Here is a 20,064-nt window from a genome sequence, read left to right on the forward strand (position 1 = left end):
TTATAATTATTGAAAAACAACAGCTAAAGTGCATAATGATGATTTAAATAACGTGCGGTTTGCCCAAAAACGTGCTATTCCTGGCGTATGTCTTAGAGATTTCTATGCAGTACGCAATGTGTTAAGTATTTTCATAGTATATCATTCTTTTTCTTTAACAGCAACTTAGAGTGGATGCAATGTGCTTCTCATTCTTGCATCTGAATTTTTTCTTCTTGCTCTTGTAATAGCAAAGCTTATCCAATTTACATTTGCCCTTCAAGGGCTTATATTTGGTTCAGTTTCTAGTTGGCTCCCTGCTTTATTTTTTTAAGCAATACATTTGGGTTGTGATAGTAAGCCTCACTTGTAATCAAGCCTGTAGGTCTCCCTATGTGAATATTTCTATAATACCTATTACTTTAGCATACCAGAGATTGTGTTCATTTATAGAAAATAACAATAAATGTCACCTGATCATTTGCTCTTCTAGTAATATTTTATAGCAAGATGTATTATTCTAGTAATTTAACTATTACAAAACAGGCGTGCAGAAATAAATCACATTGAACAATAAAGAATGACTCAAATATCAAAGCATAGTACACTTAGGGCCTCCCTTGTCCTGTGCGTCAGATATCATAGCATATTACACAGCTCACATGGAACTCAATAGGAAGGGATCCCATACTCATGAAGAAGCTACTTCCACACATATTTTTTTATTTAATTCACAGCATATACTCTTTGTACTAATTGTTGGAAAACCATCCTAGCAAATGTATTGTTGCCTTACATTCTGATGTCATTACAGCGCTTTTATCATCCACCCGCTCTAATAAGATTGTGAATTATTTAAGGGCAGAGATCATGACTTGAGCTTGTGTGTTCCCTGTCATGGTGCCTAGATAAATACTCAAATGCCATCCAGTCCAAATGACTGTGATGAGAGAGGCCCAGCGTTGCTGGAGACCTCTGATTTTTATTTAAGGGGCCTCACTTGTTCTGCATCTTTACAGAGGGGTGAGTAGTGGCTGAGGGAATTTGAGGAAACCCAGACAGAATTCTCCTCCTAAAAGATTTTGCTAAGCTGGCACCTGGGACCACCGGGCACGTGTCCAATTAAAACCTGGACACACAGTAATAACAAAAGGCACTAGTCTCCTACTGCTAATCCCTAGGGATCAAACCCAGCCTGCAGAAACTCACCCCTGCAGTCAGGACCGGGCGCTGGGTGGACCTGGGCTGGTGCTCCTAACTCTGGGGAGAGGGAGACTTCCTGTGGCTGCAGGCTAGAGGCCCCGGACTTCGCACCACCCACCCGAACAGGTCCATAGTGCAGGCTGGTCAGCAGAGCGGCTTCTTCGCCTGGGATCACGGGGAGACGTGGCCTGGCCTGTTCACCCCGTGAGCGATAGCGGGGAGACGTGGCCTGGCCTATTCACCCTGTGATGGGCACTGGGCTAGGGTGCGTGGGCCACCGCCTGGTACCGGCGCACGCCCAAGCAGCCACGGGGCGGGAACATCTGCTTGGCGCCTGCACCAAGAGGCCCAGAGTGGCCAGAGGTGTTCTGGGACCCCGGCTGCTCAGGGCCTATGCGCGGGCCTACAGGCTAGGAGCGGCCTGGGTCCCAAGGATGTTCCCGGGACCCTGGCCGCTCAGCACCTGTGTATGCAAATTAACCCGCCATCTTTGTCAGGTTAATTTGCATACTCTCCTGATTGGCTGGTGAGTGTAGCGGAGGGACAGTCAATTTACATGTTTCTCTTTTATTATATAGGATTAGAATCAATGGACAAGAATTAAGGAGGGTTACCTGAAATCCACTGTTGGTAGATTAAGGAGGCGAGAGAAATTATATAGAGAAACACATACCTCTTTTACAGCACACAGATTGTATGCAGGGAACAAGAGGGATTCCATGGTCTTGTGCCAGTGGTTGTGCCTTTAGGAGGAAAAGAAAATTGCTCTGATCAGTTATCTTAGATGCATAAAAATAATGGACAGGGCTGGCTCAAGGTAAGCATTGACCTTTGCTATCAGCTGATTATGAACAAGTCATGTTCCTGGGCTGAAGAAACTGCAAGGAGGCTAGTTGCTAGGGAGAGGAAGCCGGGCATTGCTACGTGATGTCATTACCCAGTCAGACACTTACATATTAGCCTTTTATATATATACTAGAAGCCCAGTGCACAAAAACTTGTGCACTGGGGGTAGGGGGTCCCTCAGCCCAGCCTGTGCCCTCTTGCACTCTGGGACTTCTTGGGGGAATGTCCATCTGCTGGCTTAGGCCCACTCCCCGGGGGGATCGGGCCTAAGCTGGCAGTCAGACATCCCTCTGGCAGTCCGGGAGCCCTCGGGGGATGTCCACTTGCCAACAGGGAGCAAGCCTAAGCTGCAGTTGGACATCCTTAGTGCTGCTGAGGCGGCGGGAGAGGCTCCCGCCACCATCGCTGTGTTGGCAGCCATCAGCCTGGCTTGTGGCTGAGCAGAGCTCCCCCTGTGGTAGTGCACTGACCACCAGGGGGCAGCTCCTGCATTGAGTGTCTGCCCTCTGGTGGTCAGTGTGTGTCATAGTGACCAGTCATTCCCAGTCATTCTGCTCTTAGGGTCAATTTGCATATTACCCTGTTATATTATAGGATAGAGGCCTGGTGCATGGTGGGGGCGGGCTGGTTTACCCTGAAAGGTGTCCCGGATCAGGGTGTGGGTCCTGCTGGGGTGCCTAGCCAGCCTGGGTGAGGGGCTGATGGCTGTTTGCAGGCTGGTCAAGCCCCCCAGTGGGGAACCTCACCCCATGGGGGTGTGGCCAGCCTGGGTGAGGGGCTGAGGGCTCTTTTCAGGCTGGCCACGCCCCCCCGGCGACCCAAGCTCCCAGCCTCTCCTTTTTTGCTTCTTTTTTTCTTTTTCTGGTATTTATCTTCTATAATTAAAACTTTGTAGCCTTGAGCAGAGCCAAGGGCCGGCCAGGGCAGGCGGGAAGCTTGGCTTCCTCCATCGCCAGGGGCAACCCAAGCCTCCTGCTCGCTCCAGCTCCGTGGCTGCAGCCATCTTAGTCTGCCCCCTGGTGATTAGTGTGCATCATAGCAACTGATCAAACGGACACTTAGCCTATGAAAAATTAAGAATGTATATTGTATAGATAACAGTTAAGAAGTATAGCTTTTAAAAAATAAAAATAAAATTGTAAAAGGACAGGAAAGGAGGAACAAAAAACAGGATAAATAGAAACAAGACAATGGTAAACTTAACCATATCAATGATTATACAAGACACATTAGTAGAGAAAACAATTGTAGAGATTATCAGAATGGATGAAAAAAGAAAACAGAACCAACTATATGCTGTGTCATAGTTTTAAGATATGTCTACAAATTCTTAGATATTACTCCCTAGTTTGGACTTAGTGACCAGCTTCTAAGGAATAGAATTGGCAGAAGTGATGGTGTGTGACTTCTTAAACAAAGTGATAAAAGGCATACTCCTCCTGCCTTGCTCTCTCTTGGACTGCTGCTGTGGGGGAATGTGAGCTGTGAGACCCTGGGGACAGGAATTGAAGCCCCTCCACCCCTGCCCCTGTCAACAACCAGTGCCAGTCATGTAATGAGCCACCTTTACAAGAACATTCTCCAACTCATACAACTTAAACAATCCAATAAAAAAATGGGCAAAGGTCCTAAATAGACTTTTCGAAAGAGGACATAAAGAAGGCCAACAGATATATGAAAACATGCTCAAAGTCACTAATCATCCAAGAGATGCAAATCAAAATGACAATGAGGTACCATCTCACACCTGTCAGAATGGCTATCATCAACAAACAACAAGTGCTGGCGAGTATGCAGAGAAAAAGGAACCCTCATGCACTGCTGGTGGGAATGCAGAGTGGTGCAGCCACTGTGGAAAACAGTATGGAGTTCCCTCAAAAAATTAAAAATGCAACTCCCATTTGACCCCGTGATCCCACTTCTAGGAATATATCCCAAGAAAACAGAAACACCAATCAGAAAGGATATGTGCATCCCTATGTTCATAGCAGCACAATTCACCATAGCTAAGATCTGGAAACAGCCTAAGTGCCCACCAGCAGATGAATGGATTAGAAAACTGTGGTACATCTACACAATGGAATACTAAGCTGCTATAAAAAAGAAGGAACTCCTCCCATTTGCAACAGCATGGATGGAACTGGAGAGCATTATGCTAAGTGAAATAAGTCAGTCAGAGAAAGATAAATATCACATGATCTTACTCATTTGTGGAATATAATGAACATAAACTGATGAACAAAAATAGAGCCAGAGGGGGAAAAATAATATTTTAGAATATAATAGAAGTAAACCTGTTATTTGCAGATTTTTAATATTTCCTACAACTTTTGTGATATCATACTATGTTAGTACAGTGTTGGTAATATTATTATACTTAAAATCCTTTTTTCCTAAAATATTAATGTTTATTGCATGTAATATTATATTTAAGATCATTTTTCTTGAATTGGTGGTCACTGCATGTAACATTATATTTAAAATAGTTTTTTGTGAGATATTTATGTTTATTGCATGTTACATTATTATATTTAAAATCATTCTTGAAGTAAAAAAAAGTTCCCATTTAGGAATAAATAAACTGCCTTCAACATTGTAGATACACAAACAAAATTAACATTCTCCAGCCAAGCCTGGAGATCACTGTAACCTGGCCAACATCTTGACTACAATCTCATGAAAGACCCCAAACCAGAACTACCCATCTACACCAATCCTAAATTCCTGACTCAGAAACTGTGAGATAATAACTGTCTAGCATTTTAAGCCACGAAGTGTTTTAGAAGTTTTATAATAGAGTAATAGATAACTAGTGTGTGCATCTTCAAGAAGCATACTTTAAATATAAAGACACAGGCTGAAAATAAATGGTTGAAAAAACATATACTATGAAAACAGTAAGCATAAGAAGTCTGGAATAGGCAAAGGATTTGAACAGACACATCACCAAAGAAAGATACACAGATGGCAGAGAAGCACATGAAAAGATGCAACATCAAGTCATTAGGAAATGCACATTAACTCCACAATGCAATACCACTACAGGCCCATTAGCTGTCTAAAATTAAAGTGACTGACTGTACCAAGTGTTGAGGAGAATGAAGAGCTACTGGAAATCTCGTACATTGCTAGTGGAAATGTAAAATGTGCAATTGCTTTGGAAAACAGCCATTTCTTAAAAAGTTAAACACACACCTACCCTATGATCCAGTCATTCTACTCCTCGGTATTTACACACAAATACAGAGACCTGTACACAAATGTTCATAGCAACTTTATCTGTAGTAGCCAAAATGTAGGAACAACCCAATCAGATTTCTGTTTCTTAAAATAAAAAACTTCTCAGCGATAAAAAGGAATGAACTATTCCTAAGGTATAATCTACAACATGGATAAACCTCAAATTCCTATTGAGTAAAAGAAGCCACTCCCTCTACTAGTAAAAAGAGTACACACTATATGAGTCCATTTCTATAAAACTCTAGACATGTAAGTTAATCTGTAATGGGAGAAATCAAGTCATTGTCGCCTAGGGATGAAGGAAGTGCTATCACAAAGAAGCATGAGGAAGCTAGGAGCAATAGAATATTCATTATCTTGATTTTGCTGATAGTTTTATGGGTGTATACATGTTTCAAAACTTATAGAATTGTATAATTCATATAACCAGGTTATTGTATGTTAATTTACTCTCAGTAAAGCTGAAAATATAGATGGTCACCTTTATACATACTTTATATTTTTATCAGAATATAAGCAAGTGAGTTAAAACATTTTTTAAAATATGAGAAGCCTCTCAAAATGCACTCAATGTACAAGTCAGTGTAAAAGTCATCTGAGCTGGTATCAGCCCCATTCTTGCTCTGTCAGCTCACCAGCTGTAACACATGGGAGAATGGTTTAACTTCTCAGGGGACCTCAGTGTTTTCAAAATGATCAAGTGATTGATTAGAACTAGCTGCTCCGTAAGGTCCTTTGGTGCTCCCAGTTGTATAACACTTCCTGGTTTGCATGAAAGAAAGCTAATTTATGTTCTCCTTGGTTGTAGGTTTCCAATGCACACAGTCAGCAGATGGACGACCTCTTTGATATCCTCATTAAGAGCGGAGGTAGGTGAAAAGTCACATCAGACCCCCAATCCCTTATCACAGGATATGAAAGTTTTCCTCTAGAGCTTACATATTCTTCTAACTGCATTTCCTGTTTTAAAATCTGTTACATTTAGGCCATTAATACAACTTACTTATGAATGGGGGAAGGCCATTGATTCAGGTTAAAATACTAAGATAACATTAGATTTACCCACAGATATATACCTGCTGAAAAAGACAAACCATCTCAAAATAGCAAAGTAGACAGATATAAATTCCACATTGAAAACTTTAAAACTTGCTCCATGTGTTATCAGTCATTGCAATGGGATAAAAATATTCCAATTCATGAGTTAATTTTGTAACAACCAAGTCACCTACCTTAGGGTCTAATAACTTGATTAATATTAAAACGCAATTCTAAAACACTTCCTACATATAAATGAAAATCTTCAATTTTACAATGTGTCATCTTAAAAAGGGGTAAGGGATATGAACCACACAAAAAAATCAAGGATATCTCTGCCTCAGTTTATAAGTACTTCAAAAATTCAAATGCTATTTTAGAATATTTTAAAGTAGTCTTAAATTTACCAGTGAAAGAAGTTTTATTCAGATTTTTAAATAGTTATCAAAATTTCTCCACTCATGCCAGGTACTATTTGATTTTGTTGTTAATGATCTTGTCAGAGTGTTTGACATAATATAGAAAATTCTTGATATTTGACAACAGATCTACATATGTGAGTAGCATTTTTTTTTTTTTTTTGCGAATAACTATATCGGCCTCGCAAAATTGTTTAAACTCATGATATAGCTAAACTATGGAAATTCAAGAAACATATATACCATGCCTTGAATTCAAAATTTTAAAAATGCTTTTTGCCAAATCTGGTTAAAATACTTTTTTTAGTGATTAAAAAGAATAATTTTATAGCCTAAACTTAGAAATGAGTTATATTCTAAAAGAAATGGTTTTTATGGCAAAGTATCTAATAGAGTATATTATTTCATCTTATTATAAACTAATACTAGTAATAATGAGAGATTTAAGTAGTTGATTATAAGACTAGTTGTACTTATAAGTATAAATTACACTTTCAGCTTTCAAAACAATTCTAGAGATGACTCACAGGTCATGAGAAGTGAACTGTCCTGAAACACACACAGCTGAGAGGAATCTTCAGTGTTGTCTCACCTATTTACGCAGCCCAATCACTGAGTTGGAAGAGCTATTAAGTAAAATGTTTAGTGTATTGTATATAAATGAAATCAAGTCAGATTCTCATATTTTTAAAGTATCTTTTTCACTCTCTTATATGTAGCAAAGTGAACACTGGTCCATTAATTTTCTACATGATCTGGCAAGGAGTAACATATAACTAGTGCTTCTTAAGACATTTACCAAATCCTCAAGATTTTATATAAACTGAAAAAAACAAGACACATAAGGTGGCCCACCTCATCTTAAATCAGGTCATACGATGGCATTGTATCTTTTCAGAACTTTATATAGAATGGATATGGCTAAATTGGACACATAGTTCAAATATAATGATAAAAAAGAACAAATATAGTTAGATCATTCATTACACAGGGCCCACATTTTCACATTCACTTTAGGGTAGTGTGCTGCTGTGATCGCAAATTTGTGGTACAGAGTAAGACATGAGCCCTATCTTAAACCTATAGTGCCTGAGAATGGGACCCAATGATCAGATCATCTAAAAACATCATCCTACTTGGTGGGATGTAATTGCTTTTAATGCTTACTCTTACTAAAAGGAACTGAAAGCATGTCAGAATGCTATAACGTAAATTTTTATTTAACTAAAATGATCCATCTTCCTAAAGGTCATCAGGGGCCAATAGCGTTCTCTTCCTACTTCTAAGATGGGCTGTGTATTAAGTCGTCACAAAATAGTAAAATAACTCCGTAATTAATAAAAAATGTACATAGTAGTAAATGTTTACTTACTAATTATTTATTTTGCACAGAAATTTCCCTCCCTATAAAGGAAGAGCCTTCTCCTATTTCCAAAATGAGACCAGTGACAGCCAGCATCACCACAATGCCAGTCAACACAGTGGTGTCCCGGCCACCGCCCCAAGTCCAAATGGCACCGCCCATATCCTTAGAACCTCTGAGCAGTTTATCTGCCAGCTTAGAGAACCAACTGGAAGCTTTCTTGGATGGGACTTTACCTTCAGCCAATGAAATTACCCCACTACCAAGCAGCAGCGAGGACCGAGAGCCCTTCTCCCTGATCGAGGACCTCCAGAACGACCTGCTGAGCCACTCGAGCATGCTGGACCCCTCACACTCGCCCATGGAAACCGCCGAGGCCCAGTTTGCCGCCAGTACTCCCTGTCTGTCACTCGACCTCTCTGACTCAAACCTGGACAACATGGAGTGGTTGGACATCACCATGCCTAACACGTCGTCGGGACTCACTCCCCTCAGCGCCACTGCCCCCAGCATGTTCTCTGCTGACTTTCTAGACCCCCAAGACCTGCCGTTGCCATGGGACTAACACCACAGATTTCTCGTCCAAGTTCACAAGGTTTAAGAAGATGATTCTAAAAGGTCAGTTTTTAGAGACAGATCTATAGTTGCATCACTGCAATGAAAACATGTTGTCACAGAAAAAAACGAATAGATGGTCACAGCCTGGAAACCAAGTTTGAGAACGTTTCATTGCACCCAGCAGTGAATGTCTGCCGTTTAATATAGCACAGGGCCTTCTGAAAAACCACTAGTCAAAGAAGACCTCTGTTTCTCCAAACTTCAGTAAAGAATGAAAAGCACCTTTAGATAAAAACAGAGTAATGTGTGCAGGATAACGACATGCAGATTCTCTGGTAATCAACTACATTTAAACCTCTGTGGTCACTTTCAGGCCCTAAACACAAGGCAGACAGCTCCACTCAAACAGGAACGCTGGTGTGAGGGCGGTGAGGGACCACCGCACCCGCATTTCTAGCGGGGCCCGAGCCGGCCCAAGGCGCAGCAGGGATCAAGAGCAGCGGAGCGCACCAGCCAGGCGGCGAAGGCTTCCAGCTGAAGACTTTTGGTTCCATTCAGAAACCAATGTAATATTTTTGTGTTGTAGTTTATTTTGTGATTTTTGGAATCTTACTTTAAATTTCCAAATGTAAATGAAAGTTCTTTCACTATAACCAGACAATGTCTTCAAAATACTTCATAAACAATCCCCTGTAAAAAGTCTGGGTGTATTGGTAACACTGAAAATTCTGCTAGCAATCCTCTGGGTTGATTAGATTGACTTAATGTGTAAATTAGACATATATTTGTGCTATGTTGGGATTTGTACAGCCTACGTGGGGATAAGGAATTGGGTATCCAGTGGCCCTACTTCTTTTAATAAGTCACATATTTCTAGAGTACTTGAGACACATGTATTTCTGTATTTTAAGAAATAACTTTCAGGTAACCAGACCCATCTCAAAGAACCAAGAAAAGGCTTTAGTATAAAATATCTTTCTGAGCTGGTGAGTTGCAAAGCGAAGGCAAGGGAGGAGTCTGTCGTTCCCGGACATTCCCACACCGGTTACAGGAGAGCCTGTCGCCGAGTTGGCCTCTGGACTCCGCTCCGGCTGCCTCTTCTGCCGCTCATCCTGTCGTTGCTTTACAGTTTTGGAACTGGATGTCATACCTGAGCTCTCACTATATTTTCAAGCCGAAGATTGAAAAACTGGAGATTTTATTCATTTTTTATATAGACAAAAAGTTATCACATTTGTTGAGTAGTTTCTTAAGATTTTTCTAAAATGCCAACTATCACAGGATTTCTAAAATGATTTTGAAATAGTCATTTAAGTATATGACAAAATGTATAAAACTGAAGAAAAAACCTGAAATCTACTAAAAAGTGGAGGTTTTCATTAAATAATACTCGTGCTCTCCACCTCCCCTGTGTGAGCCCTGGGGTCAAGTTGCTCTCTGGGTCATTGGTGACTGTTCCCACCGTGACATGTAGAGGCAACCTGACCCATTATTTGGAAAGAATTTGTGAATCATTTCTGGGTTTGTGTTTTGCCTAAGAGCTGATCTTATTTCAAATTTTTATTTCAGTTTGTAAATTTCACTACATGTAAGAAAAGTCCGTTTTTCCAGGACCCTGGAGCCCTCTGTTAACTGGCCCTTCCCAGCCTGAAGTGCATCTGAATGGTTCCGGGCAGAGGCGGTAGGCGCAGTGTAGTCTGCGGTGAGTAGTTTGTTAGAAATTGGTCATCCCACGCGTGGGATCCAGCATGCTGCTGTCTGACCAAACCCAGCAGGAGTGTCACCGTCACCGTCGTGGGCACAACGTGCATCTTCGAGTCACTCCTTTCAGAAGGGCCTGTCTCCGGGGCAGGGCTGTGGACTCAGAAAGGTACTTTCTTTGGGCAAGTCTTTGAGATGGGTTTTTGTCTGGAGCTTATCTGGTCCATACTTGGACTCTAAGAATCATCTTTATTCAGATTTAAATGGCTTATTAGCACCAGACATCAGCGGGACTGTAGGAGGCAACTGAACAGCTAGTGCTGCCGACTCGCTGAAGAACTTTGTGTTTCCATCTTTCCAAGCTGTGTGCATAGATCGTTTCCTAGCCCCCTGCTGAAACCTGCCACAGAAGGCTGCTCTCCAAACACATGCAGTGCCTCCTCTCTTGGACTGTGTTGCTCATGTGCCCACTTTACATCTGTGTTCACTTCTTCACATACCAGCATTTCATTTAGGAGGAAGGAAGGCAAGGAGTCCAGTTATTAAGTCTACCAGCCACCTGCTCACACCATTCCGCTGGGCCCTCCCGGCCTGAGCAGCGAGCTGGGCATCTGTAGGGTCCCAGCTACACGTTCCAGGCTAGAGGGAGGACACAGATCGTGTGCAGCATGTGACATGACCAAAGATGACACTCTAATCAAGGCTCCTTTGCCCCAACTCACTGTACTTAGGGGTAAATGCAGGGGGAAAGGTGTGTGTTAAAGAGGACTGTTTGTGTTGTTTGAGGTGAGGGTTAAAGCCAAGTCAGAACAGCCGGTTGGATCTTCGTGTGCAGATGTGTAGTTTAGAGGAGGTACTGCTGTAGATCATCTTGCAGAATATCCTATTGCCAAGAAAACAACTCCTAGAAATGTATTCTCTCACATCCAGTCTTATTTCCCTAAATATTCCTGAAACACAGTAGTATCAAGTTACCTTTCTGGTGTATATAGGTATGCAATCATGTCCTGGGGGTGGGATGCACAGAAGTTATACCAAAGCTTCTTACACAGTCTTGGGAGTCTAGAGTGTGTGGTCGTCTTGTACATTTCAGCAAAGCATGTGCTAGAAAACTAGGAACAGTGTTAGTGGTTCGAGTTCTAGTGTTTTTCCTGAAATGTGCAATCTACTGTCTAGTACTTGCCACGTATTTGTACACAGATGTATTCTGAATTCATAGAATTTCTCATTCAGATACTATTTGCGCTTGTTTTATATGAATATTTTTATAATACTAAAGAGATCTTATTTAAATTTCCTTTTTAAAAACTGCACAGTCCTGTGACCCATGTAACTGACACTTTTGTAAGTGCCGTTTAGGAACAGTGGCCAAGGCAGTCTGGTTTTGCCTCCACACCGCCGCCTCTTGTAAGCAAAGTGAAGGTAATAAGATAGCAACTGAGAGCTGTGTCAGGAGCATGTCACCCGTTCGTTCTGTCACCAGAGCTGACGCAGGCCTCCTCACCCTCAACCCCAGGTCATTCCAGGTCACACAGCCTGCTTCATCCTTTCAGAATTCCCACTGACCAGCCACAACAGCTGACAAGACAGCTGTCCCCACAAGTGATGGGACAGTCCCTCTACTGTCCGCAACACAGTGGCCGGAGGGAAGTGGTAAAGCTTTCTGGCAGCACCCAGTGCACACCACACGCTGTTCCCAGGGGCCGCCTGGTGGCAAGCCTCACCCAAGTTGCTGTCAGTCAGGTGGGGAGCACCCGGCACCACTGGGGACTTTCAGAGAACTTTAGGGAGGATAAGTCATCAGGAGTCTACCAGCCGAGCAGCACGGGTCCATTTAACCACATTCACAATAACCCTCCATCTTCCCATCCATCACCAAAAACATGAATCCTGGCTACGGGCAGCAGAGCAGAATACCAAACGGACTGTCCACTGCCCTTCAGGCCACAGAGTTAGCCCAAATTACTAAAAACATTAACTGGAAGGTCAGGTTTATCAAGAAACACAGCTTACTAGTGCGGACATGTGTGTTTGGAGAGCATCCTAATTGCATTTCAGCTCATCTTTTACAAGTGGCTTCAGTCAAAACTGGAAAATAATTCAGATGTATTAATTCCTTCTCAAACTTTGGAGATCCTGCTCAGTGATCTTTCCAGGCTACATTTTTACGTGTGAAGTGACTGTCTGCATGCAGTGTGTTCTTCCCTGCTCACCCTTCTGTCAGCATTCGAGGGAATGCATCATTGCAAAGGGTTTCTACCAGAAATCTTTGATTCGCGGCCTGTAATTTAAAAAGCTGCACATGTTTACAAAAGCACTCTAACCCTCCACATGAACACATTGCTCTGTGAATCGTTATTGAAAAAATGTCACAGTCTTGTGACAACAGGATGGCAATCTCAGATCTACAAGGTGCTGTCTGGAATCAGATAAAATTTGTCAGGGGCGATATCAACACAGCTGTCGTGTTTAACAGAGCTTTGTGCCAACTACTAAGTCGAAGCTTTAACCAAGTTCATGAATCACCGAGACTCATAACAATTACCTCTCTACATTACGCTCTAAGAAAAGTTGCTGATTTGGTAGGAGGAAGAAGCATTTAGGAAAGGGTTTAGTATTTACCAAAAGTACTTAACCTCAAGTAACCAGTAGTAATGCAAACTTGCTTTAAAGGAACCAAAGGCATTGCCAAGTATTTGCCAAAAGGAGGCACTTTTTATTTAAAATTTGAGACTAATGAGATCTCAAAAATCAGTCCCAAAAATGTATTATCCATTTAAGGTTATAATTTTCAGAGGTGTAGATATTTCTCTATCGTTTCCATGTAAAATAGTATAGATTTGTTTTGTTGGTTTAGGATAGTACATATTTAGTAGTAATACAAAGTTTTTTCCTTTCTACGTACAACTTAGTTTTCTTTTCATGCTTCAATAGAAATGCAACGTGATACGTGTTTCTCTTACTTTCACTGTCACATTATGTCTTAGCATCTCACTTTATGGAAGAAAAAAAAAAAAGAGAGAAAATACCAATCTACAGAGCCCTGCTTATTAAAGCACTCATTTAAGAAACAAAAAATTATGGCAATCGGGGGTCCATTCATGTATTGCCTTTATGTTGTTTTTTAAAAGAAAAACCATGATGCCTTTGTATTTGCTGTTTGCACCCCTGAAATCAATTCCATATCATGTTTGAATGCCATATGTTTTGCACATGTACTGTACATAGGTAATGCATACTGTATTTTTATATGTGTGCACATTTATCATCAGATCTTTTGTACATAGTGGCAGTATTGTAGCGGATCGGAAAATGTTTGATATCTCAGCAATTTTGCATTTTTGTGTCTCAAATAAAAAAAACATTTTGATGTATTAAGATTCTTGCGATGCAGAGAAAAGGCCACCCTATGGGTGAGGAGAGCCACTGTGGCCTGAGGGTGGGAGATGGAGACACCAAGTTTAGGACACATGTCACAGCAGATGGTCAGTCACCACAGAAGATAAGTGGACTCATCGGGCGGGTTTTGTAGATCACACATCAAGTGAGCAACCCTCCCCCAGGCCCAGCGATGCAGACTAGAAAACAGGTAGTAGCTGAACTGGAACCTGACAAGATTTACACCAAAATCATGTTCTTTCTTCCTCACCATAAGGAAGCACTGGACAAAAGGCGTGGTAAATATGTAGTCCCCGGGGTTGATAGATACACACATGCACGGTGAAGACTGACTCACGCTCTGATAGTAGGAACTGCAGCTCCAACAAAATTCCTGGAAGAACCCGATAATCTGTCAATTTGGCCAAGTTTCAAAGCAACTATGTGAGGTGTTTTTATAGAGCATATAAAAAGGTCTTTAGAATTCAGTATTATTTTGGTAAGATAATTTTGCAGAGACAGGAGACACACGCATTTAATTTTTAACCCAAAACCCCATGGTTAAAACAGTTTTGAGGAGGACAGCTTCGCATTTTCCTCCTTGCTTTGATGAAATAAAATGGTGAGTAAACTTGATTGACAACTTTCATTATCAATATCTGATTAGGAAAATGGGTGTTGTATCAACCATAGAAAGAGAGAAAAGATCACTGATTGCCTAAATACAACAAAATGTTCATTATCCATGACACTGAGAGGCCAAGATAACGGCCTCACCAGACCAGTATGTGGATGATGCTTTCAAGTTGCCAAAACATTTGTAACATCACTTATTACCCAGCCAAGACCCTGCCCTTGAGGTGAGAAAATTATGCCGACGGGCGCTCAGAAAGGGACTGACCGGGAAGAGACGGTGTTGGAACATGGAGAGGACATTCCAAGCAGAGAAAGCAGCCTGGGTGAGGTCCAAGTTAACGAGAGATGGTGGTCGAGGTGAGGCTCTGCTCGCCAGGCCGCTGGCGGATCCCGAGTGTGGTCGCAGGACAATCCACGCAGGAAGCGCTAAGACACTGTCTGGAAACATGGAGACAGGCGCACATTCAAGGACGCCCGTTCTTGGGGGCTTAGAGTCACCCATAGATAACTGTTTACATTGGGTAATACAGGGCCTTCGAAAGCTTTTCAGATCTTGGACATAGTCATCATTTGCACCTTTATAACAGCAATTTGCTCTAGAATTGAGGTGAATACCAAAGCATTTGTAAATGCAGACACCCACACACTTAGTGATAGCTGAAATGAATGACAGCTGGGCCACATTACAATAAAACACAAGACCAACTTCAGGACAGATGTAAACTAAATGTCGTGAACAATTTCATGTGTCACATAATCCTGAAGATTCCCCCATCACCTAAATCACCATTCCTTCACCCCTTCTACAAATAGCTTATCTTCCATTTCTGATGGGCAGTAACTTTCAGAAAGAAACCTCATCCTAACATCCTGGCTATCTCTCCTCATTTTATGACAAGTTATTAAAACTACCCATTATTGTATAACTAGACAAAAAACAGGGACATGCATCAGCTTGTGTAATTCCTCTCGGATATGACGGTGACGGAACCGCTGCATGTGGCCCCACAGGTGGTAACTCCTGCGTTCTCACTCCCGCCGTGCTGCAGAGACAGGAGACACACGCATCCAAATGCTGGCACTGTCCTGTCCAAAGCTGATGTTTTTTTTAATATATTTTTATTGATTTCAAAGAGTAAGGGAGGAGGGTGGGAGAGAAACATCAATGATGAGAGAGAAGCATGGATTGGCTGGCTCCTGCACGACTCCTACTGGGGATTGAGCCCACAACCCGGGCATGTGCCCTGACCGGGAATTGAGCCGTGACCTCCTGGTTCATAGATCGATGCTCAACCACTGAGCCACTCCAGCTGAGCCAAAGCTGAAGTTTTTGATTGATGGTGAAGAGGGAGGGGTTTTTACCCAGGTTGATACCTGAGAATATCAAGTATTTCCCATCAGAGGCTCAAATATATGCCTCTGTTTTCTCACCCACAGCTGGATGGAGTCCAGGTCACACTACGCAGAATGGTAAACGCAGCTATCTGCACACGGATTTCTGTGAGGCTGCAATGGTTTTGTTACAATACTTCTTTAAGCAGGAGGAAAGGTCTGCAAAGCTATTTAAACAAGTACCCTTGTTTTCTTCAGTTGTCTGTTAAGCAACTTGGAAAGTGAACCAGGACATCACATTCACTAGAGAAACAGAAGCTAAAACGGGAAGACCAAGGAAAACAGGTGCTGTGACCCAGTGCTGCTTGCCCTCCCCCCACACTCCTGGTACACAGCGCCAAGGGACAGGAAGGAAACTGGAGGCAGAATGACAGAATAGCAGCAAGGTGATGCCAGGCCCTGTGCCAAACACTTTATATGCATAACCTCATTTAGTTATCAGTCTGTGAACTCGGGACTCTTTTATTATCCCCATGTTAGATGTGGCAACTAAGGACAGAGAGGGAAATGACTGGCTTGAAATTACAAAGGAAGAAGAGTGTAAATTTTAGACCCAGCTCTGACACACCGAAACCCAGACCATTTCTGTAGACTCAGTACATAAAACTCTCCGTCTTCATTCAAATACCAGTTCAACTGACTGGCTGACTTATTCATGTCCATCGTGAAGTTCACCCCAACTGGGTGTCTCTCCAGCCTCCTCAATCTCACAGGTTTTAAAAAGTAACTGCATCATGGTTAAGAGCATCAGTGTTACAGCTTTTACTGGCTTAACTCTAACCAGAACCTGGGTTACAAGACTGGGGCACCTTGAACGAAGGAAGCCCACTGAGCAGGCCACACACAAGGGCTCTATGAAACACTGCCCGCCTAGCCTGGGACTTCACTGGCCACCTGAGTACATCTGAAAGCCCAAGAGTCACTGAGCAATTTTACAATATCTAGCAAAGTTGAAAGTATAAATTCTGTGACTCAGAAACTCAACCTTTTTTGGTACATACCCTTGAGAAACACACATGCACACAGGCAATCACTTGCAAGAACTAACACTGATTTACATTGAAAACAGCCCATCTGCCTTTCATTGGGAGACGGTTCAAGTAGGCTAGTATTTCCTGATACCAACACCACACAAAGATATCACAAAGGTGGCAGGGGGAAGACCATATTTCTAATGACTATACATATAAAAATCCTAAACAAAATTCTATCAAACCAAGTCCAGCAACATACAAAAAGCATTATACACCATGACCAAGTGGAGTTTATAACAGGAATGCAAAGTTGATCTAACACCTGAAAATCAATTAATGTAATACACGATAAGAACAGAATATGGTACAAAAGCTGCATAATCATCCCAGGAGATACAGGGAAATATTTTGACAAAACCAACATCCCCTCATCAAATCACAACCTACAGTAGATACACAAAAGATGAAAGAACCAAAGCATACTGCAATGATAACAAAAAATCATCAAACCACAAAGGAAGATGGAAAGAAAGGAACAAAAGAACTATATAACATTAAGAAAACAATGAGCCCTAGCCAGTTTGGCTCAGTGGATAGAGCGTCGGCCTCTGGACTGAAGAGTCCCAGGTTCAATTCCAGTCAAGGACACATGCCCAGGTTGTGGGCTTGATCCCCAGCAGGGGACAAGCAGGAGGCAGCCGATCAATGATTCTCTCTCATCATTGGTGTTTCTTTCTCTCTGCCCCTCTCCTTTCCTCTCTGAAATCAATAAAAATGTATTTTTAAAAAACAGAAGAAAAAAACAACAATGAACAAAATGGCAACAGTATGCCCTTCCCTATCCATAATTACTTTACATTTAAAACAAATTCTCCAAGTCAAAAGACAGAGTGTCTGAATAGATTACAAAACGAGATCCAATCAGGAGATCCCCTCTGAAGAATGAGGGGTCCCAGCCCCACACCAGGCCCCGGGGCCCAGGGTCCCAGCCCACACCAGGCCCCCCAGCCCAGGATTCCAGCAGTGCCAAGAAGAGAAGTCCCCATAACTGCTGGCTATAAAGACCAGTGGGAATTAAGGCTGAGACAGAGGGCTCCTGGAGTCCCAGGCATTCCTCTTAAAGGGCCTATGCATGGACTTACTTAGAGCACCAGTGCTCAGGCAGCAACTCAAAAGGCACCAGGGCCATACGGTGAGGGGTGAGGAACTGAATTGTCTGGCTTTGGGCAAGGGCTGCAGGAGCAGCTTTCTTCTGGGAAGTGCTGGCTGAGGCCTTTGTTCCTTTGCGAACCCTCTGCCCACAGAGCCGGCAGGCAGTTCACCACCAAACCAGTATTATAAGAAATGTTAAAGGGTTTTCTTTAGGAAGGAAAAAACAAACCAAGAATATGAATTTTAAAATGGCAATAAATACATATATCTATCAACAATTATTTTTAAAGCAAATAGATTAAATACTTCAATCAAAAGAGAGATAGTGACTGAAGGTATAACAAAACAAGACCTTTACATATGCTGCCTACAAGAGACTCAACTTCAGATCAAAAGAGACCAACAGACTAAAAGTAAAGGGAAGGAAAAATAGATTTCAAAATTGCTCCTCAAACAAAACGCTGGTGTAGCAATACTTATACCAGGCAAAATAGACTTTAAAACAAATACTATAACAAGACACAATGAAGGACAAAGCAATTCCACTTCTGGGTATTTTTCTGAAGAAACCCAAAACACTAAATCCAAAAGACATATCTCCATATGTTTATTGCAGCATTATTTACAATAGTCAAGATATTGAAGCAATTTAAGTGCCACCAATGGATGAATGGATAAAGACATGGAATATGACTCGGCCATAAAAAAGCATGAAATTATCTGCAACAACATAGATGAACCTAGAGGGTATTGTGCTGAGTGAGATAAGTCAGACAGAGAAAGACAAGTGCCAGATGATATCACTTATGTATGTGGGATCTAAAAAAAAAAAAAAATAGGCAGAGGAGAAACAAACTTATATCTACAAAGACTATTTTGACAGTTGCCAGATGAAGTGTTCGGAAAATGTGTGAAAAGGTGAAGGGATTAAGAAGTACAAATTGGTAGTTACAGAATAGTCATGGGGATGTAAAGTAAATAGGGAATATACTAATTAGTCAACCCTATATAATAAAGAGCTAATATGCAAATGGTCATCACGCCCTCACGTGCCGGGGCCAGGGGACCTGAGGCTACACCCCCCACCCAGCAGGGCTTGACAAAAGACCTGAGGCTGCACCCCCCCACCCGGTGGGGCATGACAGGGGACCTGAGACTGTGGCTCCCCACCCAGTGGGGCTTGACGGGGGACCTGAGGCTGCGCCCCCCCACACACAGCAGGGTTTGACGGGAATAGGACCGGCCGTGTCTGGGTCTCGCGCAATTTCAAGGCACATGTGGGTGGGCGGGGACTTGATTCTGGGTCCCGGGGCATGCCCCAGACTCTGACAGGAGGGAGATTTTTATATACATTTTACTAATTTTCTTTCATCTCTGACACTTCTATTATAGAGATAGGGCAAATAGCAATATTAAAATATTGCCTCTAATTAATTCCCTTTCAATGTGCACAAATTTTGTGCACCGGGCCACTAGTAATATAACTACGTGTGCTGTCAAGTGGGTACTAGATTGATTGGGGTGATCACTTTGTAAGTTATATAAATGTCTAATTACTGGATTGTACACCTAAAAATAATACTGTATGTCAACTATATTTGAAAAATAAAAATATTTAAATCTTTTTTAAGTAAACAAGATCCAACAATATTCTGCTACAAGAGACTTGCCTTAGCTTTCATGATATACACAGGCTGAAAGTGAAAGATGGAAAAAGATGTTCTATGCAAATGATAACCAAAAGGGAACAGAGGTAACTATATGGAATTTAAACCAGACAAAACAGACTCAGTCAAAATAAGACTTTCAGTAAAAAATAGGGAAGGTCACTCACTATATAATGATAAAGGGGTCAGTTCATCAACAGGTTATGACAACTCTAAATATATATGTACCCAATACTGGAACACCTAAATATATGTAAGAAATATTAATAAAACTAAATAGAGAAATAAAAAGCAGTATAATAATAGTAGGGACTTCAATGCCCCACTTTCAACAATGGATAAACTACCCAGACAGAAAATCAATAAACAGTGGACTTGAATGACATTATAGACCAAGTGAACCTAACAGACATACAAAGGTCATTTCATCCAATATCAGTAGATAAGAAATTCTTCTCAAGCAGACATGAAACTTCTCCAGGTTAGATCATGTGTTAGGCCAAAAACAAGTCTTAAAT

General features: G+C 41.8%; 1 protein-coding gene across 8 annotated transcripts in view; it reads left to right on the plus strand.

Moving 5' to 3' along the window:
• The window catches only part of MRTFB (myocardin related transcription factor B), a 198,197-nt gene extending 184,794 nt beyond the window's left edge, over positions 1-13,403 (plus strand). For 7 of the 8 annotated variants that reach the window (XM_059693213.1, XM_059693212.1, XM_059693211.1 and 4 more), the window contains 2 exons: positions 6,077-6,137; positions 8,118-13,403. In XM_059693213.1, coding sequence (XP_059549196.1) covers positions 6,077-6,137; positions 8,118-8,653 — 597 coding nt within the window. In that variant the 3' untranslated portion in view covers positions 8,654-13,403. The remainder of the gene's footprint in view (positions 1-6,076; positions 6,138-8,117) is intronic. The other variant, XR_009452560.1, reaches the window with a different exon arrangement.
• Positions 13,404-20,064: the final 6,661 nt, after the last annotated feature.

Source organism: Myotis daubentonii, chromosome 4 (genome assembly GCF_963259705.1).
Source record: "Myotis daubentonii chromosome 4, mMyoDau2.1, whole genome shotgun sequence".
Classification (NCBI taxonomy): Eukaryota; Metazoa; Chordata; class Mammalia; order Chiroptera; family Vespertilionidae; genus Myotis; species Myotis daubentonii.